General features: G+C 44.0%; 1 protein-coding gene across 4 annotated transcripts in view; it reads right to left on the bottom strand.

The window, feature by feature from the left end:
* MYB (MYB proto-oncogene, transcription factor) overlaps positions 1 to 15314 on the bottom strand; it is a 34163-nt gene extending 18849 nt beyond the window's left edge. Inside the window, exons 1-10 of one of the 4 annotated variants that reach the window (XM_037163020.2) lie at positions 15117 to 15314; positions 10781 to 10898; positions 8683 to 8754; positions 6890 to 6982; positions 6422 to 6642; positions 4530 to 4764; positions 3296 to 3376; positions 2747 to 2851; positions 1247 to 1501; positions 3 to 353 (exon numbers count right to left, since the gene is read on the bottom strand). In XM_037163020.2, the coding sequence (XP_037018915.2) occupies positions 3 to 353; positions 1247 to 1501; positions 2747 to 2851; positions 3296 to 3376; positions 4530 to 4764; positions 6422 to 6642; positions 6890 to 6982; positions 8683 to 8754; positions 10781 to 10898; positions 15117 to 15139 (1554 nt within the window). In that variant the 5' untranslated portion in view covers positions 15140 to 15314. Of the gene's footprint in view, positions 1 to 2; positions 354 to 1246; positions 1502 to 2746; positions 2852 to 3295; positions 3377 to 4529; positions 4765 to 6421; positions 6643 to 6889; positions 6983 to 8682; positions 8755 to 10780; positions 10899 to 13435; positions 14093 to 15116 lie in introns of those variants that run through there. The other 3 variants (XM_037163019.2, XM_037163016.2, XM_037163017.2) reach the window with 3 other exon arrangements.
* Between the last annotated feature and the right edge of the window lie 1043 nt (positions 15315 to 16357).

Raw genomic sequence — 16357 nt, forward strand, 5'->3', positions numbered from 1 at the left:
ACCTGTGAGGGGGAGAAGGGCAGGCTTTTGACAGGGGACCCATTGGGAGTTGAACTACTGACATCAGCAAGTATGAAGGACCTAGAGTCACCAGTGGCTAAGGGGCTGGCATGGCCCCTCCTTGTTCGAAGGATGATCAGTGGAATTGTGCTGTGCCTCGCGGGAGGTACGGGCTTGAGCGGGCCAAGTGAACCCTCACTCAACTGACGTTTGCTAGGCTCTCTTGCAGGTCTATTCACATGGCCCTCTCCTTGCTGGAGCTGTAAGGCTTTGTCTGTGTGCTGTTGGCTAGGTGAAAAGTCTGCTTCTTCAAAGAGTTCAAAACTGCTGAGGTCACACCATGATGAAGAATCCTGAAACAATGTGGGAGGCACAGAACTCTGAGACAGTGTGTGCATGATGTGTGCCATCACCTGAAACATGGCACTGAGAAAGAGATGCTGAATGCAAAGAAAACGCATGCCCAGCCCCCTCGTTTGATTTCTTGAGCAACAGCTCCAGGATTAACAGTTGTTCTGATACGCTGCACGTAGGTCTGCCATGTTGCCCTAAGGCTGGTCCTGCCTCAGTGATGCAGGGCCCGGGGGTTACCCCAGCATTTGCATGCACTCCAAAGCAAAAAGAAACCCTTTTCTGGACGGCACATTGGGCAGTGTTCATCCACTGCCTGATGGGCATACAATAAAGGCTTTTTGACCAACTGGAAAACAAAGGAAATAAATTGTCTGCTTTTGAGGGGCTGAACTCAAGTCTGTTCCCCTGACATGGTTTGTTTCAATTAATAATCAATGTTTTGTGGAGAAAGCCATGCACCACTAGTGAACTTATCACCACTTCAAGCATTTTGAAAGATTGCTTCAAGCTCTGAGTAAACATAATTTTTAACGTGCTACTCAAAAGGAAAGCACAATTCTAGGGAACCACAAAGTAAACAAATTAAAAGATTAAAAAAATAACTCAAAACATCATTCCCATAACCCAAGCTCTACTTATAGGTCATTAACTTTACTATTTTAAAAAAGATGCATTTTGAAGGAAATGTGTGAAAAGCTAACTTTCATCTGGGCAGTGTATGAAACCAGATCTTTGAAAAAACATACACACAAAGACTAAAATCATACATTTAACTTTACACTAATATATGATAGTAACATGATAGTTACTATAGAAAATGGCAATGATTTGAGAAATGGGTCTCCTCATTCCCCTTCTAAAACCATTAACTTGCCTTAACAATTCTACTTACAGAATCTATAAATTGAAGTGTTTCTGCAAATTCTAAGAGGTTCTTAACATTATCCAGAATGGCTCCTTGGTGGACGATCATGCACCTTGCTGGAGAGGCGCTTTCTTCAGGTAAGGAGCTGGGATCCACAGGCAGAGAGGGAGTGGAGTGGTGTTCTTCCAAACAGGAAACAGGTGCACTGTCTCCATGAGGTCTGGTGTGGTCGGCAATGGTGGTGCTGTGCCACCCGGGGTAGCTGCATGTGTGGTTCTGTGTCTAAGGAGGGGGTGGGGGAAGAAAGAAAGAGCGGGGAGAAGAAAGGGAGAAGGAACTTAGCAATAAAGTTGCACAAGGTATCAGACGCTGTTGGAGAAAAGATAAAAGTAGTTGCATCATCCAAAACTTGCGCCTATAAAACAGTTGTCAAGATGTTTCCTTTTATCAATGCAAGACCCTGGTTTTTGATAGTCATGTAGTCTGTCATCTGCACAATTACCTTAATTGTCCTCCCTTTGTTAAAAATGCAAACAAAGGGACTGTGTTATAAAGCACAACTTTCACATGGAATTAAAAATCTACTTTACTATAATTTCCAATAGGATCATAAATGTTTGCTGTGAATTAAGAATCCTCCTATTCTCTTTCTAACCTCCATAAGACTGGAAAATGCAAGAGTTAAAAGTTGCTTTTATCTGCATATATTCTTGTTGCTTCTGTCCCTTTGGAATGCTAAGGATTGCGTTGATGCAGTGAAGGGCTGCCAAATCAACGTGGTTAGGAAAGCAGAAGAGCAAAGTAACAGAAGCCTCCTTTCAGCATGACCACGCAACAGGAGAAATTGCAAAACATTCAAGTTAAAAGGTGGTCAAGCCAACATAAGCATATAATCATTCTAGTATTCAACCAAAAAAACATTTACTCTGTATCATATCTCTTTTATTCTCTTGGCTGGTTAACTACTTATGTTGTAAATTACAAGCTGCTTTCCCAGTTTGCTGCCCAATCACTAAAATAGATGTCAAAATTCAAGAATGGTCAAGCACAGCTTTCATACCAACAAACAACAGAGAGCAGCTAATGTTATTGATGGAGAGTGTGTACATCTTTTTCAAAGGTATACACTGAACATGCATCAAATCATGTTTGAAATTATAAAGTATGAAAAGGAAAAGAACAGGCATCATATAGATACAATGTTTTGCAAAAAAAACATATTTATATTCCTTTGATCTCTGATAGTCTTTGAATTGAGTATAGTCCTTCTAAAGAAAAAAATCAGTGAGGATAATCACTAATAGACGTTGAGTTTCTACTGTAACATAGAGGACTACTTCCAATTTAGTCAACATTCTGATATCAACTGTGTTTTATCACAAGCGACTTCTTATGTTTAAACATTGTTAATAGATACTCAGAGTCTTGATTATGTGTTATTTAGAAGAAAAGGGAAAAGACACAGAACAGCACTGGAATAAAGTTGCTACCCCCTGCCCCCATTTAAGCACCCAGTGACATTCTTACTGGTAGCGCCTGCTGCCCTTTGAGTTCATTCTCAGTCGACATTAGGAGCAACTCTAATTCCTTTATTCGCTTTTCTTTCTCGGGGTCTTCATCATTATAGTGTCTCTGAAATGAAAAGTTAAGGGAGGAAGGAAGACAAGGGTCTGATTGGAAGCTGTAAACACAATGGCTGTGGTCCGTGGTCATGAAGGGACAGTAATAGAACCTGGCATGAAGCCAATGCCAGCTGAATGTGGCAGCCGTAGAAATCTCTGTGCACGTTACTCTAGATGTAGGGGGCTGATGGGACATCTGAGGCTACGGTGGATGCTGACTGATGAGTTGTTTATAACATCAGAGCATCCCAGAATTCCTGAGCAAGCTCACTCAAGAAGTGAAGAGTGGTAGGTGGCTGGCTGGAGCTCCTGCCACCTCTCCACTCATCCCTTCTCCTTTTATTTCAGTTGGTCAGGTGACAATAAGTGTTTAGGAGAAAGAAATAAAGCATGTCTCAAAACAGTACCTTAAACAGCTGGGTTTCTTTATGAAATGACCTTAAAATAGTCCTACCTGAATGGCTGCGGCGGCTGGCTGAGGGACATTGACTATATTGACATGTAGCGCTACAGGATATGGGACGTGACCAGAGACCTAGACAGAAAGGCAGAACAAAGGACGAGTCATTCATGGTTGCACGTGCTCCAGGGGACTTGGCTTCCTGAGGTTTTGCTCAAGGATAAGGAAAAAAAAGCTCCACTGATCAAATTCACATTAAAAAAAACCCCTTCTATTTTGAAGTTCTAGCCAAGCCTTTAACAACAGCTAAATAGCTAAAGCAACATAGTAAAAGAAATTTAAAGTGTTCATCAATCCTGGCAGGAAGTATTCCTTAATTAGAGAAAAACACAATGAAAGAGAAATCTAAAATACATTCATAAATGCATGGAAGTTTTGGTGGGAAAAACTTATGGCATTAGCTATTTATCAATAAAAATATTTCTCTGGGAATAATATGAGCTTTAGTAAGTAGCACAAAATCTCTCGTGGTACTTCACTCACCTGAGACCTTTTGGAAAGTCTGTAGTCAAATACATCTCAAAACTCTACAAATATATTTTGCATAGAATTTGCATATGAGCTCTATATTCTTGGGTAAATTACACCACTTCTTATTGTTAATTTTAAGATTAGAGTTTCTCAATTTTTTCCTCTTTATTCTTCTCTTTCCACTGACTAAGAACATTTCTTTATATTGGGAAATGAAGAAGGGATCACACGATCCAAGGGAGATAAAAGGAGATACCAGGGAATAGCGCCGCAAAACTGCTCCAGATGTGGAGTAAGAAGGTAAACGCAGAATGAGTAAGTCAAGACATTTCTGTTCCATCACCACCAGAATGGAACTTAAAAATGATCTGTTGAATTTCAGTGTCGATCTATCTCCTCTTTAAATGTAATTACACTCCCTTTCATTGTGGGAGAGAAAAGAATTTGACTACAGCTGCCTTCTTCTTCAACAGGACCTTAAGTAAGTTTACATTTAAAACCTAACTTCAAATTAGATTAGAGGCAGAGGTAGAATGGAACAACTTGGATTCTAGTCTGCACTGTCTCTGTGAGTTGTGTAGCCCTGGACAAATCATTTACTACCCTCGTTTCCAGGAACATATCAGGAAGAACAATATCTACCCCATGACCTGTTTATAAATGCTTTCTGAAAAGCATGAAACTGCAGGGTGGTAGCATTACCTAGAGTTAAAATAACCATTTCTCTTGCTAAATAAAATTCTCAGGAGTGGCTTACGTTTTGTGCTTCAGAAAGGTGGTAATACGAATAGTCGTTGTTCACTGAGGGCTGACCAGTTGGGGAGAGTTGAGCTGAAGGTGGAGCATGAGCAAAACCCATCAAATGACTGTTCTTCTGGAAACTTGTGGCCACAGTTGGCTGGCTGGCTTTGGAAGACTCCTGCAGATAACCTTCCTGTTCAACCTTCCGACGCATTGTAGAATTCCAGTGGTTCTTGATAGCATTATCAGTTCTGCACAGAAATATATCACATACAAATTTCACAAACAAAAATTTCAATTCAGATTAGACTTCATTGACAGAAAACTGTTTCTAACAGAGGCCTTTTCTATTGGTTCACCAATAATGCCTTTTCTTTTTAATCATTTCAGTCATTTCTGCATTCTAAAATCATGCTTCCCCTATTACCTAATTAAAAAAATCCATTTACAGCTCTTCATTACCTAATATGGAGTTGTAGTTTTCTATGAATATTGAAATCCTTTAACCATTTTCTTTCTTTGGTAAGAATATTCTCAGTACAACAGCACTTCACGTTTATTCTGACTGTGGCACAAGACTCTGATACGACTCCAAGTCCCTGCTGTCCTAGAAAGCTGCTCCTTTGAGTTTGGCTTAATGGGGCCCACACAGATGCCACAGCAGGCTCCAAGTGAAGTCGGGGGGACAATAGTGATGCTGCTGCCCCCTCACCGTCTTCGATTTATCTCCAATAGCACTAGCCAGAAATTATGAGTGGAAAAAACTCCCACTTGTTGAAAATGACCTCAAATTGTTCTGTTAACCAGACAGAGGTGAGAATAGAAAATGGGATCCAGAAGGGAAAGATGCTAACTTCCAATGTATTTTCCAACTGCAAACCATTTTTACTAAGGTCTTTCAATTCTCAGGAAAACAGTTTCTCAATTCAAAAGAACCGTTTTAAGCCTCTTTTTTTATTTTGAAGGGGGTGGGGAATGCAAGCTAAAAAAAGAGGAAGTTCAATTGCCCCTTAAATTTTTAGAAGAATCAACAGCACATCCTCTCAGACCATATGGGAGAAAAGGAATCCTTTTATCAGTCTCATGAATTCACTGAGCTCATTCTGTGATGCTTTGGAGCATCACAACATAAATCACGGGGACCATGGCCTTCTTTGCAATGATGCTTCCTCCGCTTTTGGATTATAAAGCTCAAGAAGAAAAACTACTTAAAATATTTTGACTTACATATTATTTTATGTAAGCTTTACAAAAAAATCTGTTATGGTTGTTTAAATAGGGAAAATAGACAAAAATGAGCTTCCATACATATCCCTCATAATGAGGTCATTTTCGTGCTCTGTTCATTAGAAAGAAAGCATAACACTGACATTATTTAAAAACCTGGGAGCAGTCATGTTAATTGGATAAAAACACTATCTCTTTCTTCAAAAAAAACCAAAACAAAGCCAAGTGGTATAATGAAATACTAGCGTCAGAAAAATGGTGGCCAAGGTCCTTCTGGCCATTTAACTGGCTCTGTGAAGTCAGATCACAGACTACCTGCCCCTCTCAGTTTCCTTCTCTATGTTTAGAGTTTTGTAGTTTACAAAGTGCTTTGAAATGTATGTTACTTGATATTAACATTGGCCCCATGAACTATGTTATTACTCATTTGAAACATGGGGAAACTGAGGCTGAGGAAAGTCCACTGAATTGGCCCAAGGCTCCCCACTGGGTGGATTCTCTCAGTGCTCAACCAGATAAACTCTAAGATCTCCTCTGGTTCTTTCTAAAAGCTATGGATCTGGTTTAACTAATAAAACACGACTGATGGAATGTAATCCACTCACCGTACATTTAAAACCGACTATTCAATACCCACTCCCTCATTCTTCCCAATGAATATATTTTTTGACATATGATTACCGTCCAGGCAGTAGCTTTGCGATTTCTGCCCATCTGTTCCCCAGTCTCTTGTGTGCCTGGTAAATAATTCTGTCTTCCTCTTCTGTCCAGGAGGTTTTCTTAACTTCTGGATTCAAGTGGTTATGCCACCTCTCCCTACATTGTTTTCCAATTCTCCCTTTTAAGTGCTTGGCAATAACAGACCAACGTTTCGGACCGTATTTCTGTACAAGCTCTATCACCTTCAGATAAACACACAAAAATAACCTATGTTTTAATGTTATATAATGAGTCAGTGTAATCAATCTGTTACAAGTTCTTTAGAAAAATTTCTAAAAGTCTGCTTTCATTCATTGAAAATATAGGAATAGAGTCCTCTGCTTCCTGTTTGCACACTTTACCTGTTTCTTCAAGTCAGGAAACATTCGACAAGGACATCTGGGGGATACTCATAATTGTGATTCACCTGCCAGTGAAGAAGGAACTTACTCTCTGATCTTCCTCTTTGGTCCAAGGACCCTTGATGAGCTCAGGGTTTAGTACTTTCTGCCATCGGTGCTGGCACTGCACATCTGTTCGATTCTAGACAAACAAGAGTATACGTTGTCGTATAGATATAATGTGCTAAGTGCACATGAAGATTTTGTTATAACATGAATCATGCACAGATAACATACAGTGAATATGTTCAAGAACATACAAGGGCATGTTTCCCTGGCTGGTGTAGCTCAGTGGATTGAATGCAGGCCTGAGAACCGAACAACTGCAGTTTGATTCCCAGTCAGAGCACATGCCTGGGTTGCAGGCCAGTTCCCAGCAGGAGACACACGAGAGGCAACCATACATTGATATTTCTCTCCTTCTCTCCTTCCCTTCCTCTCTAAAGATAAATAAATTAAATCTTAAAAAAAGAACATACAAGGGCATGTTTGGAGAGCTCATCTGTCCCTCATTACTTATAGCTAAAAAACACACAAATAAGATATCAAAGTTGCATTTTAAGTGAGAAGTTCTGCCTCCTGAGGGCAGGCAATCATCCTGCCATATGAACAAAAGGACCATCATATTGCACATATGGCCATGAATGTAACTTAATGTTAATCTCAGTCTGTTGCATGTGGAAGTACCTAGGACTGAGATTAAGCCTTGTTAGAGATTCAATATTAAGGTTGAGCTTTTATGGAAACCTGCTCTCATGACTCCCATTCAAACTAAGAGATGTGCTTTAATTTAGGGACACAACTGTTAATATTTCAAATGATGAATAAAGATAGGCCCTACCTTATAAGAGCTTGTAATCTTATAAGTAGTAAAAGGCAAATATACAATGAGTAGAAGGCAGAATTTGATTCATAGGCAAGAAGAAATCAATGCAAAATGACATTGAGGTGGGAAAAGAAATGCCTCCTTAGGAGGAGAAATTATGTTTCCTTGGGAGGAGTCTGGGAAAAGCTCTTGATAGGAACTTTGAAGGACATGGAGCAACTATGCAAAACATTCTAGGCAGTGGCATCAGCCGGGACAAGAGCCCAGAGGGAAAGCAGAAATGAGTTCAAATGAGTGTGCTCTTTCTGAGAGGAAGTCAGAAACAGAACTGGAGCTCTGTGTGGGAGCCGCACGGGAGTGTGCCCGGTCCGGGCAGTGCACTTGGTTTGTGAGACGAGGTCACTGATGGTGACTTTGAGAAGATAGGGTACGGCTGCATTGTTGGAAGCCCCCTCTCCAATGGACAAAAAAGTAGAAAACTCTAAGCAGGAAGCCATTGTAATCATCCAGGGAAGAGGAGAGGGGGTAATAACAGAGAGGAGAATGAAAAGAAGGGACTGCCGACAGGATTTCAAGAACCCGTGGCCGCCGCTTAGGTGCGGGGGATGCAGAGCAAGGGCAGTCTGAAGGTCTCCAGAGTTTTAAACTGCAGCATCAGAAGTATGGCTCTGACCAAACACAGGAAACTCAAAAGAAGGTGACTTGGGGAAATAGTACAAGGTTAGTTAGTCGTCTACCACATAACAAATCATGAAAGTGAGCATTTATATGGTCCTAACAAATGAAAAGATAAAATGAAAAAAAAATTTAAATGTCATAAAATCCATTAATAATAATATTTAGATACACTAATTATATGTATCATAATACACACTACAAGCTATGGGTGATGTATTTCTCCTTCTATTTCTTATATATGAACAGATATGTAATGTTTTAATATATGCTCCTAAAATATCATACTTAAAGATCTTCGTAAGATTTCCTTTTACAGAAAGAAAAACTTACTGACTTACCTGGAGATAATTGGCAATAACTTTCCAGTCATCTGTTCCATTCTGTTCCACCAGTTTCTTAAGTTTTTCATCCTAAGACATTTAAAGGCAATCCTAGGATATCAGTCATTCACAGCACAGCTCTAATCTATTCAAGTAAAGGGAAATCAATCTAATCTAATTCAGGGAAAAATACACAAGTACAACAGATCATTAATGTGATATACTGATTTAGAGCTTAGGTTTATTTTAAAGTCAGAAAGACCAGAGTCTGAATCTTGAGTCTGTAATTGATTATGGTAGTTGTAGAAGCTTGGGTATATAAGTTTGCTTTTCTAGACCTTAGTATTGTCATCTATACAATGGGAATGATGGTGTCAAAAAGGTTATTTGGTGGTGACATTCAGTAACTATGCAAAACATTTAGCATAATGCCTGGCTCCTTGAATGTTTAGTACATGATAACTTTAAAAGTTTTACCCTGTCGGGGGGGGGGGGCCGGGAAACGAACTCCAATGTTAGATTCAAGACATTTATCTATGGCAATGGATAGGATCTCGAGTAAGAAATAGTTCAAACACTACGTTGTTGGAAGATCACTTTTCTTAGTTAAAGTTGAAGGCATGCATGATGTAAGAAAATCATGTAGTTTTTGTATCAAGATGTTCATAGTTTAAACTTATTAGAACACAGAACTTACTAGAACACAGAAGACACTAAACATTGTGGGGAAAATCAGTTCACTCTTTCTAAACATGTCCTATCAATTTGAAAGAGAACCCTCACTTTTTTGCAAAGGTAACTTCACATACATTGTGGATCCCTGGTATAGCACAGACATGGGAATTAGGAAACCAGTGTTAACCACAGAACTCTGTATCTCTAAGGACCATCTAGGCCAAAATCTCCACAGGTAAAATATGCATTTCCTGTGGACCTCAGTGGAAATCCTGCCTGCTTATCAGGAGCAGCTCTGGTTTAAGTGAAGTAGGGTAGAATAAAACTGAAGAAGAGTCAGTACCAATAATTGTAACAAAATATTTTTTAAAAACTGTTGTAAGCTTTTTGAAACTTGAAAGATAAAGTAACTTCTCCCATATATTAATAACTTTTCTCCTTAAATATGTTTTCATTCCTACAAAGATAAGCTTTTGATAAGCTATCAGAAATAGGTAAGAAGCAGATATATCTTCTTCCATTGCTTATCTTCCATTGATTGCTTTAAAAACAGACCTTCATGTTTATGGCTCCGTGAAATACTGTTTATTATATATCAAGAATGTTAAATGAGCCTTGACTGGTGTGGCTAAGTGGATTGAGTGCCAGCCTGTGAACCAAAAGGTCACTGCTTCGATTCCCCACAAGGGCGCATGCCTGGGTATGGGCCAGGTCCCCAGTTGGGGCCATTCAAGAGACAACTGATCAACGTTCCTCTCTCTTTCTTTTTCCCTCCTTTCTGCTCTCTCTAAAAATAAATAAAGACAAAAAATGTTTAAAAAGAATGAATCCTTTATGACAAGACAAGTTCTATGGGAGTGTTGCTTTATTCTTTTGTTTGTTTTGGTTTTGGAAATAGCAATTCATCAGTTTATTCAGGGAATACTTGTGAATATTTTATTTTGTGTCAGCAATTCTGGGTTCAGGGAACATAAAAATGAACAGATGTGTAGTCCTCCCCTCAGCAGACTTGTAGTCTACTGGAAGAGGCATGTATGTCACAGCAAGAATAGTAAGAACATGCATCCAAGGACTGGAGGGTGCATCTAACCTGTATGGGAAGCGCGAGATGGCTTCACAGAAGAGGTGGTATCTTCACAGGTAATCAAGTAGTTAGAAGTTGTGGAGCAAGAGGACAAGAGCAGATTATGCAGTGGGCGACATGAATGAAACACAAAGTAAGGAAGAGAGGACACTCAAAGAACAACAAGTGGGTTGGTAATTTATGGTATGTGTACAGATCGGGGAGCGGTGAGAGGTCAATAGGAGTATCCTGCACAGGCAGGCTGGGGTAAGATTCTAAAAGCCTGAGCTTGAACACTTGGAGTTTAGCTGAAATTTTGTTTTTCACAAATGGATACACTCTAGTTTCTCCCCATGTTTTAATAACATGGTTAGTTACCTCTTCCCTGGTCCACCTAGTTTTCCCCAAGTGACGCTTTCCAGACTTGGGAAGCAGCCCATCGTAGTCATGGTCACACATCTCAATGTCCTCATCATCCTCATCGCTACTGTATATGCTGCGGAAATACAAAAGAAAAGGCAAATATAGAGTGAAACAAGAAGGTTTAAACTACTGGGCTGCAAAACCTACACAAAAACTCCTCAGCAACCTTTTCCAAGCTTATGACGATTAAACTTTGAAAACTTGCACAACAAGATTGTTTTCTGCATTCTGTTGCTCTAGTATTGTAAACTGGTTCTGCTGTTATTGGTCTCCACAGATACAGCAAAGGACCTGGCACTTGCTTACTGCCCTGCATGTTTAAACCTGCTGTTACTGTTAGACCAGTGACAAGTTACACATTTGGCAACCCTCCAACCAATGAAGGTTTAAGTTTAAAACTTAATGTTAAGGACAATAAAAGGAGTGAGAGCACATGCCCTTTTTATAAGTATACACTCAAGGTCTTTGGCATACGTCACATCACTTAAATAATATTTCCCAAATACAATAAACAACTCAATTAGGTTGTTCCAATGGGACTGGTGTTTTATGAAGAGGAAAAAAATCAGGAAGTAATATACCCCACAATGTAATTATAGTCATCCCTTAAAGATTAGAAGATGAAGAGAATCTAAGAGGAAAGGGTTTAAAAACCTGAGGAAGGATAAAAACAATCAAGGGATCTGCTTTGTAAAAAACATTAATATCGAACAGCCCAGAACTCCAGGCCAGGCTGATCCAGTTTGTAGTCATGTTGACAATACTCAGTTTCCAGAGTAACTAAGTGAATAATTAGGCCACTCAAGAGTCAGAAGCTATTTACTCTTCTGGGGTTTTTTTCTACCACTAATGGAATGGTATTTGAAATATCTTAAAATGGACCTAATTCAAAGCTGAGATATTCCTCCACATGGGTTAAAAAAAAAAACATTACTGTCTTCAAAACTGACTTTTCTTTTACCTAGCTGATCAAAACTTTGAATTTGGACGACTTTTGAAGTTCCCCTATACTTAATCATGTGCTGAATTATACTATATTTTATAGTCACAGTTTACTGTTACTTATAATTTTACTTATAAAATTAAGATATGGAGAAAAATTATACTCTTAGCAACTTCACTAAAATTTGTTTGTAATATTGAGAAACCCATGAAATTGAGACCAATAAAATAATATAAAGCAATATCATACCCAACTTACTATTTTTAAAAAGGAAGTTTATATTCATATCAGATTTGTTTTCCCAAACTAACTTATAAGTATACACTACCCACCTTTTATAAGTCCAGCAAAAGTGCTTTAAAAATCTTGAATTAGAAGTTGTTACAATTTAAAACTATTATTTTGGGCAACAATCTGAAAGTCCAAGATGCATGGTGATAAGTAGGATGTGACCCAAATGAAAAATGCCATCATTAAAAAAGGCTATTAAACTGTACTTATAATCTATAATTGTTTCTTTTATTTAATGTCTATCCCTTCAAAGCAGCGCCTAATCCTGGTCTGCAGTGTCAGCAACAGGCTCATAACTTCTGATCAATAATTGCAATAGTTTCCCTTTAGTAAAAAATACAAGCATCATAAGTAAAAATGTTAAAAGCCCAGATCAGCGGTAGATCAGCATCTTTTGAAAGGTTCACAGGGAACTCCTTGGAAATCCCCGAAATGAAGTGGCATTCCTGTGAAATATCCAGGACACCAAGAAAACCGGAGTAATCAAAGTGGAACCTTAGATTCAACTCGATTTAACTTCTTAGGTTTGGAGGAACCTGGAGATCGCCCTTTCAGAACTCTTTTGGAAACAGCTCAACACCCAGGAACAAGCAATATACCCAGCCGCCCATAGGGGGCAGCCAACATCAGTCGGGAGAGACCAGGCACCGTCGAATAGGTCTAGGGCTCCAAAGGCGAGGCAGCCAGTCCTAGGGTGGCCTCCACCTCCCTGCGTGACTTGGACAAATCACTTCCTCTCTCTCAGGACCTCGGTTCCTCGCGTGTACATAAAGGGTTTGGATTCTACTTCGAAGGTACTTTCCAGTGCTAACAAATAATGATTCCATGTCTTCTGTGCCTCTTACGAATTCAGCACAGCCGCAGAGGTGTGCAAAGGCGCGGTCTTGGAGGAAAACGCGGTGCGTGACTTCTGCGGGTCCCGAAGGGGCCAGGCAGGGAGCGGAGGCAGAGCCAAGGGCCGCTCACGCAGCGCCCGGGTCTGTCCGCAGGCTGCGCAGGGGGTCTCGCCTTTGCGATTTGCATGCGATTTCCTTGTTCTAAGTTGTCTCCGGTCGCCTAAGTAGCATGATTAATTTCTACTAAGGACCCGAAATAACTTTTCCTTTATCTGTTCTGACAAGATCTCAGACCCAACAGTCAGAGAACTTTCAAAGGCTGATTTCAGGCTTGATGCGCTCGACTCCCCCACCTGCTAGACCCGGTGTGGTTACAAGACTACAACTATGAATATTACATTCTGTCAAGGAAACAAACCGTGCAAAGAAACGAGAAAGAAAAGAGGTGTTGGGGGTTGGGAAGAGGGAGGGGAGCGGGAGGAAGTGCCTTGTGGCCGATTCTGTGATTCTAGAAAAGGGGTTCAGACTCATTTCGCTGACCTGGTTAATAATCCCAGCCGAGTTGACGCTGGCCCTGCAAGAAACGGCTCCGGGCTCGCAGCCGGGTTTCTCTTCCCCCGGAGGCAGGTTCAAGGTTCCCGCCCCTCCGGGCCGCCTACCCCTCCGCTACCTGGGAGCCGCAGGGAACCGAGAGGCCCCGCCCCGTGGGGGGGACGATCCACAGCTCGAGGAGCGGAGTCTCCACCGCGCGTCCTCTCCGCAACCCTTTCCAGCTCTCTGCTCACCTCCTCCCAGTTTCTGCTCTCAGAAAAAAATAGGTGACCTCAGCTCTCCACTGTTAAGTCCCCAAATCAAAGGTGAAACCGCTTCAGGAGCAGCACCCGCGCCCCGCTCGGCCGGACCCAGGGCCCCCCAATTCGCCTTTTTCCCCGGCACCCAGCCATGCTTCGGCGCTGCTCCCGGCTCCGCCAGGCGGGGTCCGACGGTGCTACCGCAGGGCCCACACCCACGCTCTTTGCAACTTCCCAATGCACCCGGGGTCAAGCGGCCGCCGGTTCAAAAACAAGTACGAGACCATCAAACTACCCAGAAGAAAAGAGGTTGGGTTTGCTGTGCCCTCAGAGACTTTATCCCAGAACCTCTGCGCTAGGGTCCGTCTCGTCACCCCTTCTCCGCCCCTGCGACCAGAGGTGGTGGGAGCAGAGTGCAGGGAGGAGCCGCGACCTCAGCCGTGTCCACGTGTGCGCGCCGCGCGCGGACCTCTAGCCCTGCGGATTGCGTCCCGGTTGCGAGGCAGCGGCCTTGGGAGCTGCCCGCCTCCGTCCCTTTCCGCAGAGTGGCAACCGTGTCCGCCGCGGAGCCGGCCCCCGGCCCCAGCCGCCCTCAGGGAGCTCCGGCGCGCCCGGCCCGGGAAGTCCAGAGACCGGCTTGGAAGCGGCAGCGCCAGCAAATGACAGTTCAGACAAGTGTTTCCCTCCTTTTCTGTTCCCCTTCCCCTCCGTCCGGCCACAACGTAAGGGGACTTCATCCACTCATCCCAAGTGTGGTGACATGTGCGGCGCGGGTGCCTGTGCAATGTTTGCATAAGAAATAGCCTCCCAGAGAATAATGATTAGAACCTTCAAAACCAGAGCTTAAAACAATGTTGCAAGTATAGTGACTCTTTTCCTCCCCTAAAATCTTCCTTTTCCCAGCCGCCTGTCAGCTGACGCTCATCTTCAGCTGAGTCCATAAAGAATGAATGAAATCTAAATAAACTACCTGCAGCTACTGAACAATCCGGCATTTTCCCTATATCTGCCATATGCTCTGCATTTTCAAGTTCAAACAAATCGTAGTGCATCCAGCAATTACGCTGCTACTCCCTCGCCGACAGCCGCGGCATCAAGCCAGGGACTTAGTGGGCTCCCAGGGGCTGGTGGGCACCACTCTGCCCCCGGCTGGAACGTGCTGCCTTTTCTCCCTTAGACAGAAACGTATCCCCGTGCAACTTGCAAAATGAGCCGCAGGGCGTGCTTCCCGGCATCCTGATATATTTCCTGCACAGACTCTTTCATTCATCAGTCTTTCCAGCGGCTTTTGCTGCGGAGACAGAGGCTCTAGGTCCTCGCACGATCTGACAGCCCCGCACAAGATCTGGGAACGAATTCCCACCTGCTCTCCGGGAGTCTGGCGCCCCGCGCGCCCCCACCTGCAGCCGCCCGCCGGGGCTCCCCGTTACCTGTGCCGGGGTCTGCGGGCCATGGCGCGGCGGGCGCCGGGCTCAGCCGCGAGCTGCGGGGACCGCAAGGGGCTGCCGCCTCCCGCTGCCCGCCGCCTGCCTGCCTCCCTCCCCGGCTGCGCAGCACGTTCCGCACTGCCTGGCCGAAGTTTCTCAGGAGAAAGAGGAGGAGGAGGAGGAGGAGGAGGTCGAGGAGGAGGAGGAGAAGGAGGAGAAGGAGGAGGAGGAAACAGGTTGATATTAAAGTGTAAACTCTGTAAACAGAGATGCCATCAAACAAAGAGCTTTGGACACTCCCCCTCCCGCCAAATCTGGCGCCCCTGCAGTGCGCACGCGCCCTGCCCGCCGCCTCCGCGGTCGCCTTGGCGGCCGCCCGCTCCGCCGCCGGGCTGCCCGGCCGCCGCTCCCCTTCGCTTCTCCCGCCGCAGTGCCGCGCCGGGCGCGCCTCCAGGCCCGGGCAGCGCGCGGGCGGGGAGCCCGGGGCGAGGGAGGGGTGGCCGGGGTCCGCGGCGGCGCCTTTTCCTGCGCAAACCCCGCTCCCCCGCTCGGGCGGCTCGGGCCCGCAGCACCGCGCCGGTGCCGCCGCACTCCGGACACCCCCGGGCACCAGAACCAGAACTGGGCTCTGACTCCCTGTCGCGGGGGCGGCAGTGGGTGCACAGTTCGGGTCGGGGGCGACTCCCGCATTAGGGATTGGATTTTAGGCCGGGTTTAAAACTCGGCTCGCCGGAGATGGGGGGAATGGGCGGGGGTGGTAGTAATAGGGAATGGGAGCGTATGTTTTCATGGGATGTTTGACTGGGTCCTTTTTAATATCTTTAAAATAAAGAACATGTCTAATTTAACTCGCTAGTGCCAAGGGGCACACATTTCGAGTGGAACTGGGGCGATCGCCGCTCCCTCGTGGAACACTCGGGCGGAACTTTGACTCCCCACCCAGCTCCCGGGCTGACTCGCCACCTCCGCACTGTCACATGGCCTTCACTCCCCGCCGGGCGCACGCCCGGCCCCACCCACCCTGCCCAGCCCGGACCGCGCCCACCGCACGCCTTTGCCCTGGCGCAACCCAGGGAGTGCGCGCCCTGGATCACACACCTGCACAATCCACCGGGTCCCGAACAACACGCCCCCAGCAGAACTCAGAAAACCCCACGTTTGCATCCGTGGTTTTAAGAGTTAAACAATTTTGTAATACGGAGGTCCGCGTCCACGCTTAGTGTAGTTGGAGGACTGTTTTACTA

The sequence above is a fragment of the Artibeus jamaicensis genome, unplaced genomic scaffold (genome assembly GCF_021234435.1).
Source record: "Artibeus jamaicensis isolate MK-2021 breed Jamaican fruit bat unplaced genomic scaffold, CSHL_Jam_final contig_387, whole genome shotgun sequence".
NCBI classification, from domain to species: Eukaryota; Metazoa; Chordata; class Mammalia; order Chiroptera; family Phyllostomidae; genus Artibeus; species Artibeus jamaicensis.